At 45.0% G+C, this 22320-nt stretch overlaps 1 protein-coding gene across 1 annotated transcript in view; it reads left to right on the top strand.

Moving 5' to 3' along the window:
* The first annotated feature begins 9528 nt into the window (after positions 1-9528).
* The window catches only part of ST8SIA2 (ST8 alpha-N-acetyl-neuraminide alpha-2,8-sialyltransferase 2), a 41756-nt gene continuing 28964 nt past the window's right edge, over positions 9529-22320 (top strand). The window contains 1 exon segment of the mRNA XM_032233159.1: positions 9529-9626. Within this exon segment, the coding sequence (XP_032089050.1) occupies positions 9529-9626 (98 nt within the window).

Genomic DNA, 22320 nt, shown 5'->3' with positions numbered 1-22320 from the left:
GGGTCAAAGTTTGGACCTGCAAACCGAGCAGGACAGTTCAGCTTTCCCGTGGCACGACAAAACTGCAGTCCACTAAAGCGCGCCTGATTAAAGCGCGTCGCTGACATCATCATCAGCGCGATAACAATGACCGCGGAGAAAAAAGGGCGCTTTAAAAAGCGCTTTTAAAGCAAGCCGATTCACGTAAAGGTAAAGGTTAGGTTTAGAGTTAGGGTTAGGGTTAGGTTAAGGGTTAGGGTTAGGTTTAGGGTTACGTTAAGCATTAGGGTTAGGTTTAGGGTTAGGTTAAAGGTTAGCGTTAGGTTTAGCGTTAGGTTAAGGGTTAGGTTTAGGGTTAGGTTTAGGGTTAGGTTAAGGGTTAGGTTTAGGGTTAGGTTTAGGGTTAGGTTTGGGGGGGTTAGGTTTAGGTTTACGCATTAATTTTAGCTTTACCGCTCACAGCGTGCTGTTTTTGTCGCGCTGTGATGACGTCAGGTACGCGGTTTCGTCGAGCGCGCTTTAGTCAACCGCGGTTTTGTGGTGGAACGCTTTCCATCACCTTTGTGCTTGACTGGTGTATACCAACCTAAGTGAGAAACTGACCCTTTCCTTCCTTTCTCCATCTTTCTCCATCCACCCACCCACGAATCACCTTCCCCCTCCTCTTTATAAACCCTCTATCTCGACAATTACTTCCAGAGAAAAGGAGAAATAACACCTTCCCCACTTTGCAGAGGACAAACGAATGTTTTTTATAGCAACGAGAGAGAAAAAAATCTTCCCAAAGGCATTATATGTAAGGGAGATGCACAGACGCACACATAAAAAGACAAGTCTCAAAATGTTACTGAAGGGGGGTGAAAAGGAGAGGGAGGAAGGGATCTAGAATTAAGCAGCAACTGTTTTATCTGGGAGGGTTTCCCTTTCTTAAAAAAACAACAAGAGTAATTCAGAGTTTTGTGTGGGCTTCTGGTATCTTGCCAGCAACGTACATTTAGCACACATTTTGTTTTTGGGTTTGTTTTTTTCTGCCTCTCTTTTTTTTCAATTTTGCCAATCATTAATCACACGGAGAGCTGCAGGGATTGTGATGTGGTCACTGCTGTTTTATATTCCCACATTCTCTGTGTGTGCCTTTGAGTTAATCTTGAGTGCTGGCGGTTACTCTACAGATCCCTATAGATTTCTTAGCAAAATTTTGGAAGTAGCCCATTTACAGATTAAGAGTTGGAAAGGAACTTGTAGGTCATCTAGTCCAACCCCCACCCACCCAAGAAGGAGACCCTACACCATTTCCAAGAGATGGCAATCCAGTCTCTTCTTGAAAGCCTCCAGGGATGAAGCTCCCACAACTTCTGAAGGAAACTTCTGTTCCATTGGGTGATGGTTTTCACTGTTAGAAAATTCCTCCTTGTTTCTAGGTCAAATCTTTCCTTGATCAGTTTTCATTCATTGTTCCTTGTCTGGCCTTCGGGTGCTTTGGAAAGTAGCTTGACCCCCCCTCCTCTCTGTGGCAGCCCCTCAAATATTGGAAGACTGCTATCCTGTCTCCCCTGGTCCTTCTCTTCACTAGACTAGCCATGCCCAGTTCCTGCAACCGTTCTTCATATGTTTTAGCCTCCAGTCCCCTAATCATCTTAGTTGCTCTTCTCTGCGCTCTTCCTAGAGTCTCCACATCTTTTTTTAATAGTGTGATGACCAAAAGTAGATGCAGTATTCTAGGTGTGGTCCCCAAAGGTGTTTTTTTCCCCCAAAAGGCAACTGGACTTCATTTTTCCTTCAAGACATTTCACTTCTCATCTAAGAACTGAACTGAGTCAGAATTGAAGAAGCTTCTTGGATAAGAAGCAAAACATCTTCAAGGAAAAACAAAGGAAGTCCAGTTGCCTTTTCAAAAAGCACCTGTGGGACAACTATGACCTGGATGACTAAGAACCTCCACAGACATTTTTGGAAGCAATTTATCCTTGCCTTCTTGGTGTGGGGGGAGAGGAACTGGCCAGGTATCTTTGTATAAAGCAGGATCAGAACTCATGATCTCTCAGTTTGTAGCCTGATGCTTTAACTGCGACACCAAACTGATTTTTTTGCTGAGTGCCACAATCCAAATTAAAATGGTCTTAATAGAGGACTGTGCAGCTTTCTATAGCAATAGCAGTTAGACTTATATACAGCTTTGCAGCCCTCTCTAAGCAGTTTACAGAGTCAGCATCTTGGCCCCAACAATCTGGATCCTCATTTTACCCACCTTGGAAGGATGGGAGGCTGAGTCAACCTTGAGCCGGTCAGGATCGAACTCCTGGTAGCTGGCAGAGTTAGCCTGCAATATTGTGCCTTAACCACTGCCCCACCACGGCTCAAACTTATGGGCAACACCAAAACAAGCAAAATGTGAAAATAAGTGATATGGAATCATATCGGTGGGCAATTTTGGCATTGTAGCTCCAACGGATGTGGTTGGAGAAGGATACTTTGAAGGTGTTTATGAAGGCCTCTTCTGTAAACACCAAAGGTCTGGATGTTGTTACTGCTGAAAGCTAAGAGGCTTTGGATGACTCTTGATGCTTGTTGAGGTTTGAAAAATAAACTGCTGTGATTGCTTTTTCTTGTTCCTCAACTGTTCTAGATTTTTTTTTAAAAAAAAAGACTTGGTTTGGGCTGATGCAGGGGTCTTTTTTCCCCAAAAAAATTTTTTATTCTCTTACATACAATTTTAAGTATATGTTTACATAATTGTTATTCTTCTTTACATTTATCATTCTTATGCATTTGTTATTTCATTTAATAGGTTATAATATACAGTTTGGGTTGCTTTATTTACCATCCCTTCTACCTGTTGTAACACCACCTTATTTTCCCTTTCTTTTCTTCCTCCCCCCTCCTCTACTTTCTTCCTTCCTCCTCTCCTTCCCCTTCTTTCTTCCCTTACCTCTTCCCTACTTCTACTCTTCCTCTTCACCTTCCTACCCTCTCTCCTTCTCTTTCTCCCCATTCCACCCTCCCATCCTTACCTCTTCTTTCCAAGAAATGGGTCTTAATGAGCAAACCACAATTTCTCCAGTCGTGGGATTCAATTTTTTTTATTACTGGTTCTGTGGGCGTGGTTTGGTGGGCATGGCAGGCTTGGTGGGTGTGGCAGGGGAAGGATACTGTAAAATCTCCATTCCCTCCCGATCAGCTGGGACTCAGGAGACAGAGAATAGATGGAGGCAGGGCCAGCCAGAGGTGGTATTTACCAGTTCTCTGAACTACTCAAAATTTCTGCTACTGGTTCTCCAGTACTGGTCAGAACCTGCCTAATACCACCTCTCTATGGTCAAGAGTTTTCCACATTCAGTGAGATTCTCATGAATTGTTCATTCTCCTTTCAATGGGGCATTTTCAGGATATCGGATACATCATCTTCTTCCTTCTGGCTTTCTGTTATAGAGCCAAGGTGGCGCAGTGGTTAAATGCAGCACTGCAGGCTACTTCAGCTGACTGCAGTTCTGCAGTTCGGCTGTTCAAATCTCACCGGCTCAGGGTTGACTCAGCCTTCCATCCTTCCGAGGTGGGTAAAATGAGGACCCGGATTGTTGTTGGGGGCAATATGCTGACTCTGTAAACCGCTTAGAGAGGGCTGAAAGCCCTATGAAGCGGTATATAAGTCTAACTGCTATTGCTATTGCTATTGTTGCTCTCTCTCTGTTTCCTAACACTGAAAATCCGAAAGCGGAGAACAGAGCTCTCCCAGTAAAAGAACAAAAGCATAACAAATGTGCATTTTTCTATAGCATCTATCATCTCTTTTTTTTTAATAAAAAAAGAAAAGTGAGATTATCTCTGCATACGTTCACCTTTCCTTTGTAGCTCGGAGACCTCAAACCTCCGTGTTTAAAAAAAATGTGCTCATTTGCCCTTTTCCATCTTTTAAAGGTTAAAACGTGCGCGAAATAGCACCAATAATTTTTTTTTTAAAAAAGATCAGAGCAAATTTTTTAAAAGCTACACAGAAATTCTCTTAAAAGGCCATCGGGTATACCGAGAGTCCATTCCAGCGGCAGACAAAGAGGGTAGAGATGTGATGGCAAAATAAGTCAACCACAAGATTCTGCAGGATTTAATCCCTTACTAATAACAAGGGGTGAAGGGACACGGTGGCTCAGTGGCTAAGAGCCTGAGCTTGTTGATCAGAAAGGTCAGCAGTTCAGCAGTTCGAATCCCTAGTGCCACATGTGCCAGGCCTGCATTTATATTCCTTTTAGAATTTTGGCCTGCCACACTTTCTCTTATTTCATTATGCTGCTTATTTAGTATAGTTGATGGGAGTGGGGAATAGACAGGAGTGAGATTGTGGAATGTATTTTTTTTCATTCTTTACTAGAAGCCAAGGTCATCCTTTGTCTCCGCACCAGTACACCTGACCAGAAGAAGCTGGGTGTGGATGCCAGCAACGTGGAAGAAGATTGGACCATGTGATGGATTGTGGCTGTGGGGGCAAGATCATGAACTTTTAACTGGGTGGAATTCTGATGTCATTTCCAGTATTGGGATTAACACAGATGTGCCTAAAATGTCTGCTTTATTAAATTGGAACTTTAAGGATAGTTTTGCCTTGGTCTCTGATTTAATTCTACATGATACTTGGAACGCTGACAACATGATGGAGTGAGCTCTTGTTACTTGTCCCAGCGTCTGCCAACCTAGCAGTTTGAAAGCATGTAAAAATGCAAGTAGGAAAAATAGGAACCATCTTTGTGGGAAGGTAACAGCATTCCTTGTACCTTCAGCATGGAGTCATGCCAGCCACATGACCATGGAGACGTCTTCAGAAAGCATTGGCTTTTTGGCTTTGAAATGGAGATGAGCACCGCCCTCTAGAGCCGGGAACAACTAGCACACATGTGCAGGAGAACCTTTACCTTTCCTTATTAACAAAGGGAGAAACAAGGCATTTCTCTCCATAGCTGAAGGTCCAAAGGATCCATAAATTAATTTACCGGATAGACAAAGAATAGGCCAATCCCCCCCACCCCCAATTTTCAACTCACGTAAGGATTTAATTGTGTTGATGGTTCTCTCTTCCCTTCCACACCTGTAGAATGAGTGTTCCCTTCAAATATTGCCGTGTTAGAATTTCATCCTTTTTATCAGCAATTCATTTCTTTCCTTAACTGTTCCTCCCCTCCTACTGTTTATGATAATTGAATAATGCTATAAAAGATAATGATGGCCTCAAATCCAGCTTGGTTCCTGGGGATTTCACAAGCTGTGTAGTTTTCCTTGAAAAACACAGACCGGATTGGCCACGGTATGGTGTTCCCGGATTTCTCATCTCCCCAACCATTTCCCGGAATTGGGACAATCCAAGGATTCTTGATGGTGCCCCATCCACATACTAACCAGGGTTGACTCTGCTTGGATTCGGAACTTGGATTAGGTTAAAGGTACCACATGCTAAGACTAATTGTGCTAATTTGAGACACTAGTGAACATTGGAACAGGCAAAGCTTGTTCTAGATAACCTCTCAGTTTTCCTGCCAGCTGAGATGGATGCTCACAAGCAGGAGATGGAGATGTTGTCTGTTCCCACTGCTAGTCTTCTGTAGTGTTTCTTTGGAGTTTAACTATCTCCAAAGAACCTGGAGGAATAGAATAGAATAGAATAGAATAGAATAGAATGGAATGGAATGGAATGGAATGGCATGGAATGGAATGGAACAGAACAGAACACAGGGTGGAATAGAATAAAATAGAACAGAATAGAATGGAATGGAATGAATAGAATAGAATGGAATAGAATGGAATGGCATGGAACAGAACAGAACAGAACAGAACATAGAATGGAATAGAATAGAATAAAAAAGAATGGAATGGAATGGAATGGAATGGAATGAATAGCATAGCATAGCATAGCATAGCATAGCATAGCATAGCATAGACTAGACTAGAATAGAATAGAATAGAATAGAATATGGAGTGAAATGGAGTGAAGTGGAGTGGAATAGAAAGAGCCGAGGTGGCGCAGTGGTTAAATGCAGCACTGCAGGCTACTTCAGCTGACTGCAGTTCAGCAGTTCGGCTGTTCAAATCCCATCAGGCTCAAGGTTGACTCAGCCTTCCATCCTTCCGAGGTGGGTAAATGAGGACCCGGATTGTTGTGGGGGCAATATGCTGACTCTGTAAACCGCTTAGAGAGGGCTGAAAGCCCCATGAAGCAGTATATGTCTAACTATTGCTAACTATTGCTATTGCTATTGAATAGAATGGAACGGAACAGAATAGAACTCTTTATTACCCAAGTGTGCATAAACTCTCAGTGTACATACAAGCAATAAGTGCTAAATCATGATCATAGTCACCATAAAAATACATTCATCTTAAATAATAAGATACCACACTCAGTGGTAGTCATAGGACACGAAATAAGCAATCAACATAAATCATACTAGGATACTAAATAATATAATCGTAAGATACAAACAACTAAGCCATAGTCATAAGAAGATAAGGAGATAATTAATAGGAAAGATGAGAAGAAGAATAGTAATGCAGCCTTACTAGATAGCTTAACAGTGTTGTGGGGATTAGTTGTTAGCAGAGTGATGGCATGGGGGGGGGGAGGGAAACTGTCCTTGCATCTAGTTCAGGGGCTCTGAGCTGCATGTGGCTCTTTCATCCCTCTGCTGCGGCTCCCTGTCACCAGTCAGCATCACAATTTTGAGAGGAGCTTCCAGTTAGTTTCTCCACAATCCCCCAAATCTCTCCTTTCACCCCTTTGTCTTCCGATGGCCCAATCACCTACTTCCTGGGTGGTTTTTCTGCCTGAAAGAGAATTTGAGGAATTTTTTTTCTCTTTAACACTTTATCTCTTTGGGATACCTTCTTCAATGTATTTCTGTACATTTCTGTAGTTATTTATGCTGCCTTTTGTGGTGCTCATGGAACGTTTTCTTTTCCCCTTTCTGTAATCCTCCTTTGGATTTAACTTTCCCGTTTCCAGAAAGATGCATTTTAGAGTATCCCTGGCCCTCCTATCTCATGTGGAATTTGGCTGACCCCTTCCTACATTGTGGAATGCAACTCAACTATTGTGGCTTTAACAAAAGGCATCTCTAGGCAGTATAAGGAGTTGTGGTTCTTTTGATTGGTCTCATTTTCTACAGACCCCCTCCTTTTTTAAGAACTCCCCCACCCCAACAGGTGTCCGTGTTGGAACCTGCTGTCAATGTCCCTGTTGCCCATTGGCTACAGATTAGAGAATTGTGAGTCCATTTCCTGAATACTTACAACTCTTCTTCCCCTAAACAGTAAAGCACAGCATCAAATTCTTTCTGGAACTCACACTTCTAACATTTGCACCAGGTTTGTTGCCCACTGTTTTGCTCTAGATTTTAAAGCCAAAAGGCAAACAGAGAGAGAGACAGAGAGACAGAGAGAGACAGAGAGAAACAGAGAGAAACAGAGAGAGACAGAGAGAGAGACAGAGAGAGACAGAGACAGAGAGAAAGAGAGACAGAGACAGAGAGACAGAGAGAGACAGAGAGACAGAGACAGAATGGCAGAATGACAGACAGAGAGAAAGAGACACAAAGACACACATACACACAGATACAGAGAGAGACAGAAAGAAAGAGAGACAGAGAGAGACAGAGACAGAGAGACAGAGACAGAATGACAGAATGACAGAGAGAGAGAAAGAGACACAAGACACACATACACACAGATACAGAGAGAGACAGAAAGAAAGAGAGACAGAGAGAGACAGAGACAGAGAGGGACAGAATGACAGAGAGAAAGAGACACAAAGACACAGAGAGAGAGAGAGAGATATACAGAGAGAGACAGAAAGAAAGAAAGAAGAAAGAAGAAGAAAGAAAGAAACAGAGAGAGAGAGAGGAGAGAGGAGAGACAGACAGACAGAGACACAGAGACCAAGAAAAGAGGCACAGAGAGATGATAGACAGATAGCAAATGGGGTGAGGGTATCTGAGTTTGCTTCCAAGTTGGGACAGGTGGAAAAATTATCCACCTTACAACTAGGTAATCCTCAATTTATGATCACAATTGAGTCCAAACTTTATGTTCCTACATGAGGATGCTTGTCAAGTGAGTTTTACCCTGTTTTACAACCTGTCTCACCCCAGTTGTTAAGGGAATCATTGCAATTGTTACAGATAGATACACAGTTGTTTAAGTGAGTCTGATTTATCCATTGACTTTGCTTGTCAGGAGGTTGCAAAAAGGGATCGCATGAGCCCAGGACACAGCAACCATCAGGAACAGGAGCCCATTGCCAGGTGTCTGAATGTTGGTTACATGACCATGGGGAAGTTGCAACGATTGTAAGTATGAAAAATTGTCGGTTTTTTTCAGTGATGATGCAACTTTGAACGGTCACTAAATGAACTGCTGTAAGTCCAGAGCTATCTGTGATGAGGCTTTGGCAAGATAAGGTCAGGTGCAATGCTTGATCCCAAGATGTTACAGTATGTCTCTAAATTGTCTGCTGTTGGGTTCCACCAGATTTGACTGGTAAGCATAAGAGGAGGGAGGGAGGGAGAGAGGGCAGAAGAGAGAGAAACACACAGAGAGAAATAGAAAGAGAGAGAAGAGAGAGAGAAAGAAAGAAAGAAATACAGAAGAAAGAGAAAGAAAGAGAAACACACAGAGAAACACACAGAGAAACAGAGAAAGAGAAACAGAGAGAGAAAGAGAGAGAAGAGAGAGAGAGAAAGGATACAGAGAGAAGAGAAACACACAGAGAGAGAGAGAGAACAGAGAGAGAAGAGAAAGAGAAAGAGAAACACACACAGAGGGGAGAACAGAAATAGAGAGAAAAACCAGAGAGAAAGAGAGAGAGGAAGAGAGAGAGAGAGAAAGAAATACAGAGAGAAAGCTAAACACAGAGAGAAAACACACAGAGAAACAGAGAGAGAGAGAGAAGAAAGAGAAACAGAAAGAGAGGGAAAGAGAAAACAGAAAGAGGGAAAGAGAGAAAGAAAGGGAGAAGAGAAACACAGAGAAGGAAACTTTGCAAAGGGACGTTGTAGAGGGAGGAGGAGAAAGAAGAGGGGAGCGGGGGAGGCAGAGACCTTCTCTTCCCCCTGGCCGTCCTGTCTTTTCAGAGGAAAACCTTGCGGGGATCCAGAAACAGGAGTTCTGCTCCATCCTGGACGGACGGATGGAAGTTGGATTCACCGGCCAGAGATGCAGTGAAGGAGTAAGGGGCGGGGGGGGGGCGGCTGCAGGAAGGGGGACCCTCTGCAAGCAGCCACTGCCTCCCGCTTTTGCCTTCAAGGCAGTTTTCCCAACTCCAGGGCTTGGGCACCGCTTCCTTCAGGATCGGGAGCAGGGGGGCGTTCAGAATCAAGAGGAGCCCGTCCCACCTCCTTCGCGCCCCCCATTACCCACCCCTAACAACACACCGTTTTCAGGCAGTTCAGCCTCCTCCACCTCCTCCCCCTCTCCTCCTCCTCCCTCCTCTCCTCTCCCACTCCTCTCCTCCCCCTCCTCTTCCTCCAGCCGCCACTCGGATCTGTTCGCGGCCGGGCTGGCCCCGGGAAAACCATGCCGCTGCCCTGCCGGAGCTGGACCCTGGCGCTGCTCACCCTGCTCGTGGGCATCCTGCTTTTCGCGGACATCGCCGAGATCGAGCTGGAAATCGGGTAACAAGAAGTGGCGCGCGAGAGGGGCAAGCCACCTACCCAGCCACCCTCCACACCCCCTATCTACCACCCAGCCCATCCTCCCCTGTTGGGGCTGCTTAAGAACAGTTTGGGGGCAGGAGAAAATCCAGAGGGGGCGGGAAGGATGGAGGGGGGGCAGTCAGTGGGAAAGCTGATAAAACGGGCGGGGGGCATGGGGAGGTGGGTTCAGACAGGTGGGGGCAAGAGGGCGGCTTTGCTTGCCTAGACAGCAGGGGGGCTCCCCCGCGTCCGGGGAAGGGGGGGAGACAAAAGACGGCTGCTGAAAGAAAGGGGTGCCCAGAGGACTTCGGGGAAGGGCTGGGAGGGGGCGCGGAGGTTTTCTTTGTTTCCAGCGCAGCCTGTTCCTGCCTCGTCGGCTGGAGAAGGAAGGGAGAAACGGAGCTCGCGGGGAAGGGTGGGGGGGGGACCGCTTTCTTTTTAAACAACACCCCTCTCACCTATTTCGTGAGTGAAGAATCGGGGGTGGGGGCTAGCCATGCCCGGGAAGGTTTGGAAGGGGCAAAGGGGGCGTGGAGGAAACCACCCCGCCCAGCGCGCTCCTCAATTCCGATTGTTCGGGGGAAATTTTCTCCTGGACGGTTTTGGGGTACCTCTCTGCACCCCCTCCCCCTCCTTGCGCTCCGCACCCTACTTCCCGCGCTAGCTGGGGAAGGGGCTCCGGCGCTTAGCATTGGCTTCCACTGCCGGCCAGGGAACCGCGACAGGGTTCCCCTGAGCAGGTGCAGAGCGCAGCTCTTTCCAGCGGTGCGGCGACCATTCCGGGACCAAAGACGCCCGATCAGCCTCCACCCCTCCCCAAAACCCCCCACTTTGAGTTGCCTTGGCAACCCGCGCGCCTAAAGTGAGGAGGGGGTGGGGGGAGCTGACAAGCCCCAGGAAGAGTTTGGAAAAGACCCCAATTTTAGCCCTAGTCTGAGCGCCTCGAATCGAGCCCGGTTCCCTGCCTTCGTAGAACGGGTGAAGCCCGGTTTCTTTGAGCGGTGGCGACTGTTTGCTGGTTTAAGGTGATGTCTGAACCCAGCCGGTGTGATGAGTTCATTGTTCGGCGGATTGTGCAGACTTACGTACACACCCCCTCCCTCCCAAGGCGCCTCACTTCCACAACAGAATTGAACAGGGAAGGGAAAGTGAGTTCAAATGAGATGAGCTTGTTTTGATTTCCTGGCTTTAATTTGCGTGGGATTCCACCCCGTTGTGACTTCCTTCTCTGAGCCCAGTTAAATCAACCTGCGTTCGTTTGAGTGGCAACCCTACCTTAAGAGAAAGACAACTCCTATCCAGGCAAGGGCTAGAAAAGGACCGGCTTTGGACAATAGGTTTTGGAGTCCAAGCCATTAAGGAACGTGATGGCTTAGGCAGGGAATGAGTCAGGAGTACCAAAATAATAATATAATAATAATTAGTTCTCAGCACCACCATTCAAGTGGTTCTTTAGTCCAGCGTTTCTCAACCTTGGCAACTTGAAGATGTCTGGACTCAACTCCCAGAATTCCCCAGCCAGCGAATGCTGGCTGGGGAATTCTGGGAGTCTGAGGTCCAGACATCTTCAAGTTGCCAAGGTTGAGAAACGCTGCTTTAGTCAGCCTTGTTTGGACCAGGTACTTCTTGGTATCAATGAAGATGGAGGTAGAGATGAGGAGGGGTCACTTCTTGTAGTCTAGCAGAGCAATTCAATGCATAAGAAAAACCTTCAAAGGGTGTCGGACAACATCCAAAGTACTTGCGGCTCTGGAAAACCAAAGAGAAGTATTGCTGGATCAGATCTTATTTGGGAATGGAGGAAGTCAGAATAGAATAGAATGACGCATAGTTGGAAGGGACCTTGGAGGTCTTCTAGTCAACCCTCTGGTCGCTATCTCAGGTTGAATTTCCACCGCAACCTTAACTAGAAAAACAGGATAACAGAGTCGGAAGGGATCTTGGAGGTCTTCTAATTCAACCCCCCTGCTCTGGCAAGAAACCCTATGGTATTTCAGATAAACGGTAGTTCAGTCTCTTATTAAAAACTTCCACTGTTGGAGGCCTATAAATAATAAACAAATCAAATCAAATCAAATCATTCACACTTCTGGAGGAAACTTCTGTTCCACTGATTAATTGTTCTAACTGTCAGGAAATTTCTCCTTAGTTTCCAAATTGCTTCTTTCCTTGATTAGTTTCCACCCATTGCTTCTTGTCCTGCCCTCAGGTGCTTTGGAGAATAGCTTGACTCCCTTCTTCTTTGTGGCAACCCCTGAGATATTGGAACGCTGCTATCATGTCTCCCCTAGTCCTTCCTTTCATACATTAGACCTATCCAATCCCAGCAAGGATTGGTGGCTCAGTGGCTAAGACGCTGAGCTTGTCGGTCAGAAAAGTCGGCAGTTTGGCAGTTTGAATCCCTAGTGCCACGTAATGGAGTGAGCTCCCGTTACGTATCCCAGCTTCGTAAAGCACATAAAATGTAAGTAGAAAAATAGGAACCACATTGGTGGGAAGGCAACAGCGTTCTGTGCACTTCGGTATTTAGTCATGCCAGCCACATGATCACGGAGATGTCTTGGACAGTGCTGGCTCCTTGGTTTTGAAGCGGAGATGAGCATCGCCCCCTAGAGTCAGGAACAACTAGCACATGTATGCGAGGGGAACCTTTACCTTTACCTTAATCCCAGCTAACCGTTCTTCATATGTTTTAGCCTCCAGTCCCCTAATCATCTTTGTTGCTCTTCTCTGTGCTTTTTCTAGAATCTCAACATCTTATATTTTTTTTACATTGTGGTGACCAGGGCAAGAAGTTTTATTGTGCCATGTTGATGACACTCCTTAGCAAGGGGGAACATGTGAAAGATTTGTGGTTTACTCTGCTCTGCAAATTAAGTCTCTTTAGGCGATGAGGGCTTGGAGTCTGGTGTGAACTCAGGAGACGGGTAATTGAGGTTCCATGTATGCAGGCCAGAGAGATTCACCTGTTACAGCTCGGTTCTTCTGTGTGAGGAAGATGAGGAAGGAGAAGGAGTATTTTGTCTTGCTGGGTGGATTGGTTTTTTATTAGAAAGAGGATTCTAGGCAGGGGTGGGCTTCAAAAATTTTAGCAGCAGGTTCTCTGCCTGGTTGCTGGATGGGTGTGGCCATGGTGGGCCTGGCTAGGGTGGGTTTCTGCATCATGGCGGGCGAGTGTTTTCACCCTCCAAGGCTGCGGAGGGCTTTGCTCTCGAGCCTACGGGCGGGCAAAAATGGCCTCTCCCAGGCTTCGGAAGCACTCCAAAGGCCGGTGACTGGCCTGTTTCCAATCTTCTGGAACTTCCAGGAGGGCCGTTTTTTTGCCCTCCTTGAACCTCCGCATGGGCCCTGGTACTTCCTGGCATCCTAAGTGGGACTCCTGGGAGGGGTGGGAAGGGCGGGAAGGGCGGGGAAGGGTGGGAGGGCCAGCCAGAGGTGGGATTTGCAGATTCTCCAAACTGGGCAGACTCTTAGCTAGAGCATTCTCCTGAACCGTGCAGCAGCCCACCCCTCAATCTGGGTACAAGTAAAAAGGGGGTGGCCTTTCTGTGTCCCATGGTTGTAGCCGCCATCTTGAGAGCTTTGACCTACCATTCTTGCCAACATCTCTATCATTTCTTGAAAGCATAACAGCCTCCTGGGTCTTGGTTACCTGTCATCAGTTGGGTTATTGGGGTGAACCAGGTAGGGAGGGGCAACATTGGAGACTGGAGGAGGACTTGGAAGGTGGAGCTCTGTTTGGACAATTTCAGGAGATGAGGGGTCTTCTCCAGAATTTCTGAAGGTAATCATGGCAGAAGCCAATTGCTGTTCTTCTTGAGATACTTGATCTATGGCAACCACTCAGCAGGATGGGAGCAACAGTATAGGCTGGAATCCACCCACCGACCCAGACAAACACACACTCAAAATTGGTAATGCTCTAGTAGACAGGGGAGGGAGGGGGAGGGAGATCGGAGAAAAGGAAAGGGGGGGAAAGGTGGAAATGGAGGGGAGGGGAGGAACATGGCGAAGGAAGGGAAGCATAGGGGGCAGTAAAGGCGAAGAAAGAAGAAGAGAAGAGTGGAAAGGGAGGGGAGGGAGGAAGATGAGAAGGGAAGGGGAAGGGAAGAAGAGAAAAGAACAGGAGGGAAAGGGAAAAAGAGAAAGGAAAGGGAAAAGTGGCAGGGGATGGGAAGGGAAACCAGAGGGGGTAGGGAAGGGAGAAGAAGAAAAGGGAAAGGAAGGAAAGAGACAAGATGGGCAGGGAAGGGGAAGGGAAGGGAAATAGAAGAAGAAGGAAAGGAAGGGAAAAGGAAAAAGAGAAAGGAAGAGTGGAAAGGGAGGGGAGGAAAATGGAAAAGGGAAGCAGAGGGGGGGAGGAGAAAGGAGTAGAAGAAGAAAAGGGAAAGGGAAGAATGGAAAGGAAAGGGAGGGGAGGAAAATGGGAAGGAAAGCAGAGGGGAAAGGGAAGGGAGATAGAAAAAAGGAAAGGGAAGGGAAGAGGGGAAATGGCGGGGAGGAGAGGAAGATGGAAGGGAAGCAGAAGGGAAGGGATAGAAGAAGAAAGGAAAGGAGGAGAAACAAAAAGGGAAAGGGAGGGAGGACAGGAAGACAGGAAGGAAGAGAGCACTTTCACTGGCCTCTGTGGTTTAGGGACTTTGCTTTTAAAACGACATGCTTCTCCAAAACTAAGACGAGCAGTTGGAAGCAATCCCTAGGGCGAAAAAGGGTTTAGGGCCACAAAATCTCTATCCCTTCTCTGATTCTCTTTCTCCTTCCCCTTCTCCCTCCTTTCCTTCCGAGCAGCAGTTGTATGGATGGGGCAGAATTTCCAACTGACTTTTGAAGTGAAACGAAGGGCTGTGTGAAAGGGGTCAAGGGCCAGGCCTAGTCTAAGAGCTGAGTGTTGCCAGCCCCTCTTGTAACATGTGAGATATCAAGGTGGATGCAAAAGGTGCTTTCCATTCTAGCAAACTGCCTTGGTTTAGGTCAGAGAGAAAGCTCACCACACTATAAAAAAGATGTTGAGAAAGAGTGCAGAGAAGAGCAACCAGGAGGATTAGGGGACTGGAGGCTAAAACATATGAAGAACGGTTGCAGGAACTGGGCATGGCTGGTCTAGTGAAGAGAAGATCAGGGAAGACATGAGAGCAGTCTTCCAATATTTGAGGGGCTGCCACAGAGGGAGGAGGTCAAGCTATTTTCCAAGGCACCTGAAGGCAAGGAATAATGGATGGAAACTGATCAAGGATTCAACCTGGAAATAAGGAGACAGTGAGAACAATCAACCAACGGAACAGAAGTTGCCTTCAGAAGTTGTGGGAGCTTCATCACTGGAAGCTTTCAACAAGAGACAGGACTGCCACCTGTCAAAAATGGTGTAGGGTCTCCAGTTTGGGCAAGGGTTGGACTAGAAGACCTACAATGTCCCTTCCAACAAGACTCTGGTTTCTCGAGGTAGATCAAAATGGGGAACTTTTCATGGCTAGGAGTCACCTGAAATGCCACAGGTGGACGTTCACAATAACTAGGGTTATCAGGCCCTATGCCCAGGTGGCCAAACTCAAGTCAGCCACTGAGGACAGCCAAAGAGATCATAGGTAGTCCTCAACTTACGACTACAATTGAAATCAGAATTTCCCTTCTTAAACGAAACATTTGTTAAGTGATTTTTTGCCCCATTTGATGACCTTTGTCGCTACTGGTTGTTAAATGAAACACTGCAAATGTGAAGTCAGTAACACAGTTAAGTGGAATCTGGCTTCCCCATTGGGTTTGCTTGTCAGAAGGTCACAAGAGAGGATCCGGGACACTACGACTGTCATAAATATGAGTCACTTGCCAAGTGTTTGAATTTTGATCATGTGACCCTGGAGATGCTGCAATGGTCGTAAGTGTGAAAACAGTCCTAAGTCACTTTTGTCAGTGTCGTAATGGTGACTCAGTGAATTGTTGTAAGTCTGTACAGGAAGCTGTAACCTTTGGCCGCATTTCTGTAGCCTGCCTCTGGGAATTAAAATAGAGTAACCTCATTAATGGGATGCGGTGGCTCAGTGGCTAAGATGCTGAGCTTGTCAATCAGAAAGGTTGGCAGTTCAGTGATTTGAATCCCTAACGCCGCATAACGGAGTGAGTTCCCGTGATTTGTCCCAGCTTCTGCCAACCTAGCAGTTCGAAAGCACGTAAAAAATGCAAGTAGAAAAATAGGAACCACTTTTGTTGGGAAGGTAACAGCGTTCCGTGCGCCTTTGGCATTGAGTCATGCCGGCCACATGAGACCACAGAGACATCTTCAGGCGGCTGGCTCTTCAGCTTTGAAACAGAGATGAGCATCACCCTCTAGAGTCAGGAACAACTAACCATATATGTGAGGGGAACCTTTACGTTTAACCTCATTAGGCTCAAAACTGAACAGGGCTTTCTGTTTTTTATCGCTGTCTGTCCGGATTCATGATGCTTTCTATAAAATGTTAAATGTCCTTAAAGACATTTGCTGGGGTGTTTGTATTGTTCCCATCTCAAAATGTTGGAAATCTCTGCTTTTGATTGTCAGCAAAAATGCTGGAGAAGATCTTGGGGTGGAAAAAAAAAAGAAAAATTATTTGAGAGTGCCATGTATTTAAGAAATACATAAAAATTGGGCACAGAATCCAGTCTATTAAAAAGAAAATTGCTTGGTTTGAGACTTGTGGTGAACATCTTAATTATTACCATCCCATTATATGTTTCTGATGTCTTATAAGTATATTGTTTTCCTCTGTATTTTCCCCTTTCTTTTTTCTGGAAAGCTGAATCTATAATATCCGACTTGGCTTTCTTTCCAAGTATTTCTACATTTGACACTGGCCTCCATGGGGTTTCTTACCACTTGGTAAGGCCACACTTGGAATACTGCATTCAAGAGCCAAGGTGGCACAGTGGTTAAATGCAGCACTGCAGGCTACTGCTAGATCAGCAGGTCAGCGGTTCAAATCTCACCGGCTCAGGGTTGACTCAGCCTTCCATCCTTCCGAGGTGGGTAAAATGAGGACCCAGATTGTTGGGGGCAATATGCTGACTCTCTGTAAACCGCTTAGAGAGGCCTGAAAGGCCTATGAAGCGGTATATAAGTCTACTGCTATTGATATTGCTACTATTGCTATTCAGTTTCGGTCGCCACATATAAAAAGATGTCAAGATCCTCATAAGAGTGCAGAGAAGAGCAAAAAAGAGGATTAGAAGACTGGAGGCTAAAACATATGAAGAACGGTTGCTGGAACTGTGTATGTTTAATCTGATGAAAAAAAGACTAGGGGACATGATAGCAGTCTTCCAATATCTCAGGGGCTGCCACAAAGAAGAGGGAGTCAAGCTATTCTCCAAAGCACCTGAGGACAGGACAAGAAGCAATGGGTGGAAACTAATCAAGGAGAGAAACAACTTGGAACTAAGGAGAAATTTCCTGACAGTGAGAACAATGAATCAGTGGAACAACTTGCCTCCAGAAGTTGTGAATGCTCCAACACTGGAAGTTTTTAAGATGTTAGACAGCCATTTGTCTGGTATGGTATAGGGTTTCCTGCCTAGGCAGGGGTTGGACTAGAAGACCTCCAAGGTCCCTTCCAACTCTGTTATTCTATTCTTTTGTATTCTTATTTGTTTGGGATGAATTTCTCTTTACATTCTGAGTGATTTATCTTTTGCCATTGTTTAGTTTCTTTAAAAAAACCATTTTCCATTTTTGTTTCAATCTACTTTTTAATAGAACAAAATGGATGAAGTGAGTCTATGCCATATTGATACTTTAAGACACACACCCTTGCAGATACCCATGACAAGAAAAGGTCAAGAAAATTGGGTGATGCTTAAAAATGGATGCTATACTAGTTACTCTGCAAAAGTGAGCAACTTTGGTTGAAGTTAGGAAGGAGGGAGGGAGGGAGGGAGGGAGGAGGGAGGGAGGGAGGAGAAGGAAGGAAGGAAGGAAGGAAGGAAGGAAGGAAGGAAGATCAAATTGCCAGATCAATATATGAGGGAAGAATAACTGGGTTGAGAAAAGAGGAAAACAGAAATTTGGTTGGATTTCAGAGATGGTCACAGAACAGAAGGTGTTGACTTATTCCCCCCAAGGATCTGAGGGCAGGACAAAGAGTAACAGGTGGAAGAAACCCAGAAATAAGGAGAAATATTTGACAGTGAGAACAATTAATCAACAAAACAGGTTGCCTCCTGAAATTGTGGGTGCTCCATCAACGGAGGTTTTCAAGAAGAGACTGGAGAGCCCCTTATCCGGAATAGTATAATTTTCTGCTTGAAACTAGCAAAACCTCCAACTCTGTTATTCTGTATTGGTATTCAAATCCAATCCTAAAAATAAAGTGAGAGGATTAAAAAAAACAGTCAGTGTATGAAGGGGTGAATAAAATAATGATAGAAACAAGGATGCTTTCCAGAGATGAAGAACTGGAGAGATTTAATGAATGGGACTGATATAAATCAGATTTGGTTTGATTCCCCTTTCTTATTGCTTATTTCTTTGGCTTGCTTCTCCTCACGTGTCTTCTAGTCTTTGCATAATACGATTTACTTCAAAAAGGAAAAGCGTAATGCGTATCTAAGTATCTAAGTATGATTTGAATATGGTTCAATGTATGGCTTCATCTCGGTTCTTTCCGATCCTGTGGATTCCTTTTATGTTTACACTTTCAAGGCAAGCTCCTTGTTGTGTGTGTGGTGTGTGTGTGTGTGTGTGCGTGCATGCACGTTCACGCAAAATAATGCGCTATATTATGGGAATACGTTTGAGAACTCAAATCACAGATGCCCCCTGAAAGCTTTAATGTAGCTTTCGGAGCCCCTCCAAATATAATGGTCACTTAATTGTAATGTTTAACATGACAGAAAGGGGAAGGAATTGTCAGATTGTGAGGGACAACCCTTAACTGCCTCTAATGTATTGCAAATGGCTTTAATTTAATTTAAATGGAGTTAAACCCACATTTTTATCCTGACCTCAGTATGGTTGGGAGTTTGTCCAATGGCTATTGAAAGATGGGGCTTAGATTGAAAAGTGTTGTGTGGACCCTTGCACTTGAAGGAGAGAGAGAGAGAGAGAGAGAAGGAGAAGGAGAAGGAGGGAGAGAGAGAAGGAGAGAGAAGGAGAAAGAGAGAGAGGGGGAGAATGAGAATGAGAGAATAAGAGAAAATGAGAGAGAATGAGAGAATGATAGAAAATGAGAATGATAATGATAGAAAATGAAACAGAGAATGAGAGAAAATGAGACAGAGAATGAGAGAAAATGAGAGAGAGAGAGAGAAAGAGAATGAGAGGAGACTTGTGGACTTCAATTCCCAGAATTCCCCAAGAGTTGAAGTATATAAATCTTAAAAGTTGCTAAGGCTGGACACCAGCAATCTTCAGCAAAAGTCCCCAGCCTCCAGTCTCTCCACAGAACCAGTCCCTGTGCCCAAAAGATTAGGGGCGCTGATCTACAGCAAGCAACACTACCTTGTTGAACATGGTTAATTTCAGAAAGAGCTATAACAATAATAACAGTTAGACTTATATACCGCTTCATAGGGCTTTCAGCCCTCTCTAAGCGGTTTACAGAGTCAGCATATTGCCCCCACAGTCTGGGTCCTCATTTCACCACCTGGAAGGATGGAAGGCTGAGTCAACCTTGAGCGGTGAGATTAGAACCGCTGAACTGCAGAACAGTCAGCAAGTGGCCTGCAGTACTGCACCCTAACCACTGCGCCACCTCGGCTCTCAATGTTGGGTTGGATCAAGTTCGTAGTTGAATGAGAGATTGCTGGTTAATCCCAGGGCTGTAATCTCACCCAATTGTAACACACTTCCATGCTGTTGCCAAAAAAATATTATGAAGGCACCTCCAGTTAGCTGAGCTCAATGCAAGGGAGATGAGCCATCCCCCAGAAAGGAGTTAGCTGCTGTAGCAGAGAGAAAGAGAGAGAGCTTTGCAAAAGGTTGCTTGCTTTTCACTATGACCATTGGTAGCTATTATCTTACTAGATTTTCCAAAAGATTGAGAAAGGGAAAAGTTGTTTACGGACCGCCGTTACCCACCAGAATCCAGAAGAAGAGACGGTTGAACTGAAGGTTGGGGTGAACATCAAGACATATTTGGGGCATCCTTGCAGACTTCTCAACTTCAACAGACTGGTGTGGTCTAGGACCACTTTTTTGTTTGAAAAGTTTGGGGGATTATTGTGCATGAGAGAGAACCCTGGGAACTCTAAAGAACTGTTTTCCCAGAACCTCTGCAAAAATGATCACTGGATTTGATCTTTGAAAGGCAGGAAATCATGAGATGCACATGATGAGTGAAGGAGAACCAAGGATGTCCCCTTTGTTCCTTTCCTTCTCCCCTCCCCCTTTTCCTTTCTCTTCCCCTTTCCTTCCCCCTCTTCCACTTTTCCCTTCCATTCCTTTCCCCTTCCTTCCTTTTTCCATCCTTCCTTTTCCTTCTATCCTTCCTTCCATCCATCCATCCTCCTCCCTCCATCTCCCCTCTCCTTTCCCATTTCTTCCTTCCTTCCTTCTTTCTTTCTTCTTTCTTTCCTTATTTCTTCTTCTTTCCTTCGTTTCTTCTTCTTTCTTTCATTCCTTATTTCCTTCTTTCTTTCCTTTCTTCCTTCTTTCTTTCTTTCTTTCTTTCTTTCTTCTCAGTTCTCTTTATGATGAAACTCATGTCTTCCTAGGAATGTTTTCTTTGACTTAATGCTGGAGCACAGCGTGCCCATAGTTATTTGTTTATTTTTTAATCAATATACACTTCTCCTCCTCCTCCTCCTATTTTAATGAATTTTAGAGTATGAATGATGCTGAGTGCATAATGGAGGTTACAGAAAGGACAATAACCTCCCACTGAATTAAGTGGAGCCGTAACCGAAGAGCCCGGATGTGATGCAGAACGAACGGTGGCCTGTTCTTTTCTAACAATCCCAGCATAATAATGAAGCTGCGTATTCTCCACCCTTTCCCAGAAAAGAGGCTGTCCAAGTGCCAATTCCTCCTGCCGGCCTTTCTCCTTTCCCTTCTCTTTCTTCTATTCCTTTTAGCTCTTTGAAAGGGGATTCCAGAAGGTTTTAGGGACACAATTCCCAGGATTTCACACCCTGCAAAGATCCCGGGGGAAAGGATAATATTTTGAGGGGTTTTCTTTCTTTCTCCTAAGTGGGAATTTCATAAAGAAATCCATTGTTCCTCTTTCTTGGAGATGCATGTCTGGGTATTTATCCGAGTTGGATAGATAGTTGGATAGATTGGTTTGGATTAAGGTAAAGGTCAAAGTTCCCTCTTGTTACTTGTCCCAGCTTCTGCCAACCTAGGAGTTTGAAAGCATGTAAAATGCAAGCAGAAAAATAGGGACCACCTTTGGTGGAAGGTAACAGCATTCCGTGCACTAAAATGATGTTTAGTCATGCCGGCCACATGACCGTCTTTGGACAGCGCTAGCTCTTTGGCTTTGAAACGGAGATGACCACTACCCCCTAGAGTTGGGAACACTAGCACATATTTGCGAGGGGAACCTTTACTTTATATATGGGTGATATTTAGTTTCAGTCTTTATGGGGAAAGAAATGGCTGACTCGGCAATTTTCTTAACCCCAACTGCAAGTTAAGAACAGAATTGCATCCTACAAACATATATTATGACTTAATGTAATGGCCAGATTCTCACAACCTATTGAGACAAAGCTGGATTCACACAATGTACAGAACTACAAAGAACTCAAGGCTATCTGGCCTACATTCGCAAGTTGTGGGAACTAGAAGCAATTGATTTCTGTGGGTGGGCAATATAGGTGTGAGTAGATTGGTTAACTAATTTGACATGCTGGTTAGTTTGGTATCAACTTAGGGCAGATTCAGCCACCATGGCTTATGAACTATAATTCAAGGTTGGATTGTTGTGTGAATGAGGTCAGTTGGAAAAGTTGGACACAAGTTGAACAATCTTCAGAGATTGGGTTGGGAAATTGCAAAACTCAGCACCTCTGGAGAAGAACATCTTGAGAAAATTTCCCCAAGTGGAAAAAAAAAAGGCATTCCTGAATTTTATTGGCGAAGGTTTCCTTGAATTCCCAATACTCACTTTAAATGTTACAGCTTGGTTTACTAAGAGGGGGGGCGGTATTCTCTGGGCATCCAATTGCCAAGTTGTGATGACATGAATGATAATTTAGAATAACAGGGTTGGAAGGGACCTTGGAGGTCTTCTAGTCCAACCTCCTGCTTAGACAGGAAACCCTACACCACTTCAGACAAATGATTATTGAACATCTTCTTAAAAGCTCCAGTGTTGGAGCATTTACAACTTCTGGGGGCAAATTGTTCCACTGATTAATTGTTCTAACTGTCAGGAAATTTCTCCTTAGCTCTAAGCTGCTTCTCTCCTTGATTAGTTTCCACCCATTGCTTCTTGTCCTGCCTTCAGGTACTTTGGAAAATAGTTGACTCCTTCTTCTTTGTGGCAGCCCCTGAGATATTAAAACACTGTTATCATGTTACCTCTAGTCCTTCTTTTCATTAAACTGGACATACTCAGTTCCTGCAACCATTCTTTAAATGTTTTAGCCTCCAGTTTTAGCCTCCTAATCACCTTTGTTACTCTTCTCTGCCCTCTTTCTAGAGTCTCAACATCTTTTTTACATGTGGCGACCAAAACTGGATGCAATCCCAGTGTGG

This window comes from Thamnophis elegans, chromosome 16 (assembly GCF_009769535.1).
Source record: "Thamnophis elegans isolate rThaEle1 chromosome 16, rThaEle1.pri, whole genome shotgun sequence".
In the NCBI taxonomy this organism is placed as follows: domain Eukaryota; kingdom Metazoa; phylum Chordata; class Lepidosauria; order Squamata; family Colubridae; genus Thamnophis; species Thamnophis elegans.
This window is presented reverse-complemented; position numbering and strand designations above follow the sequence as displayed.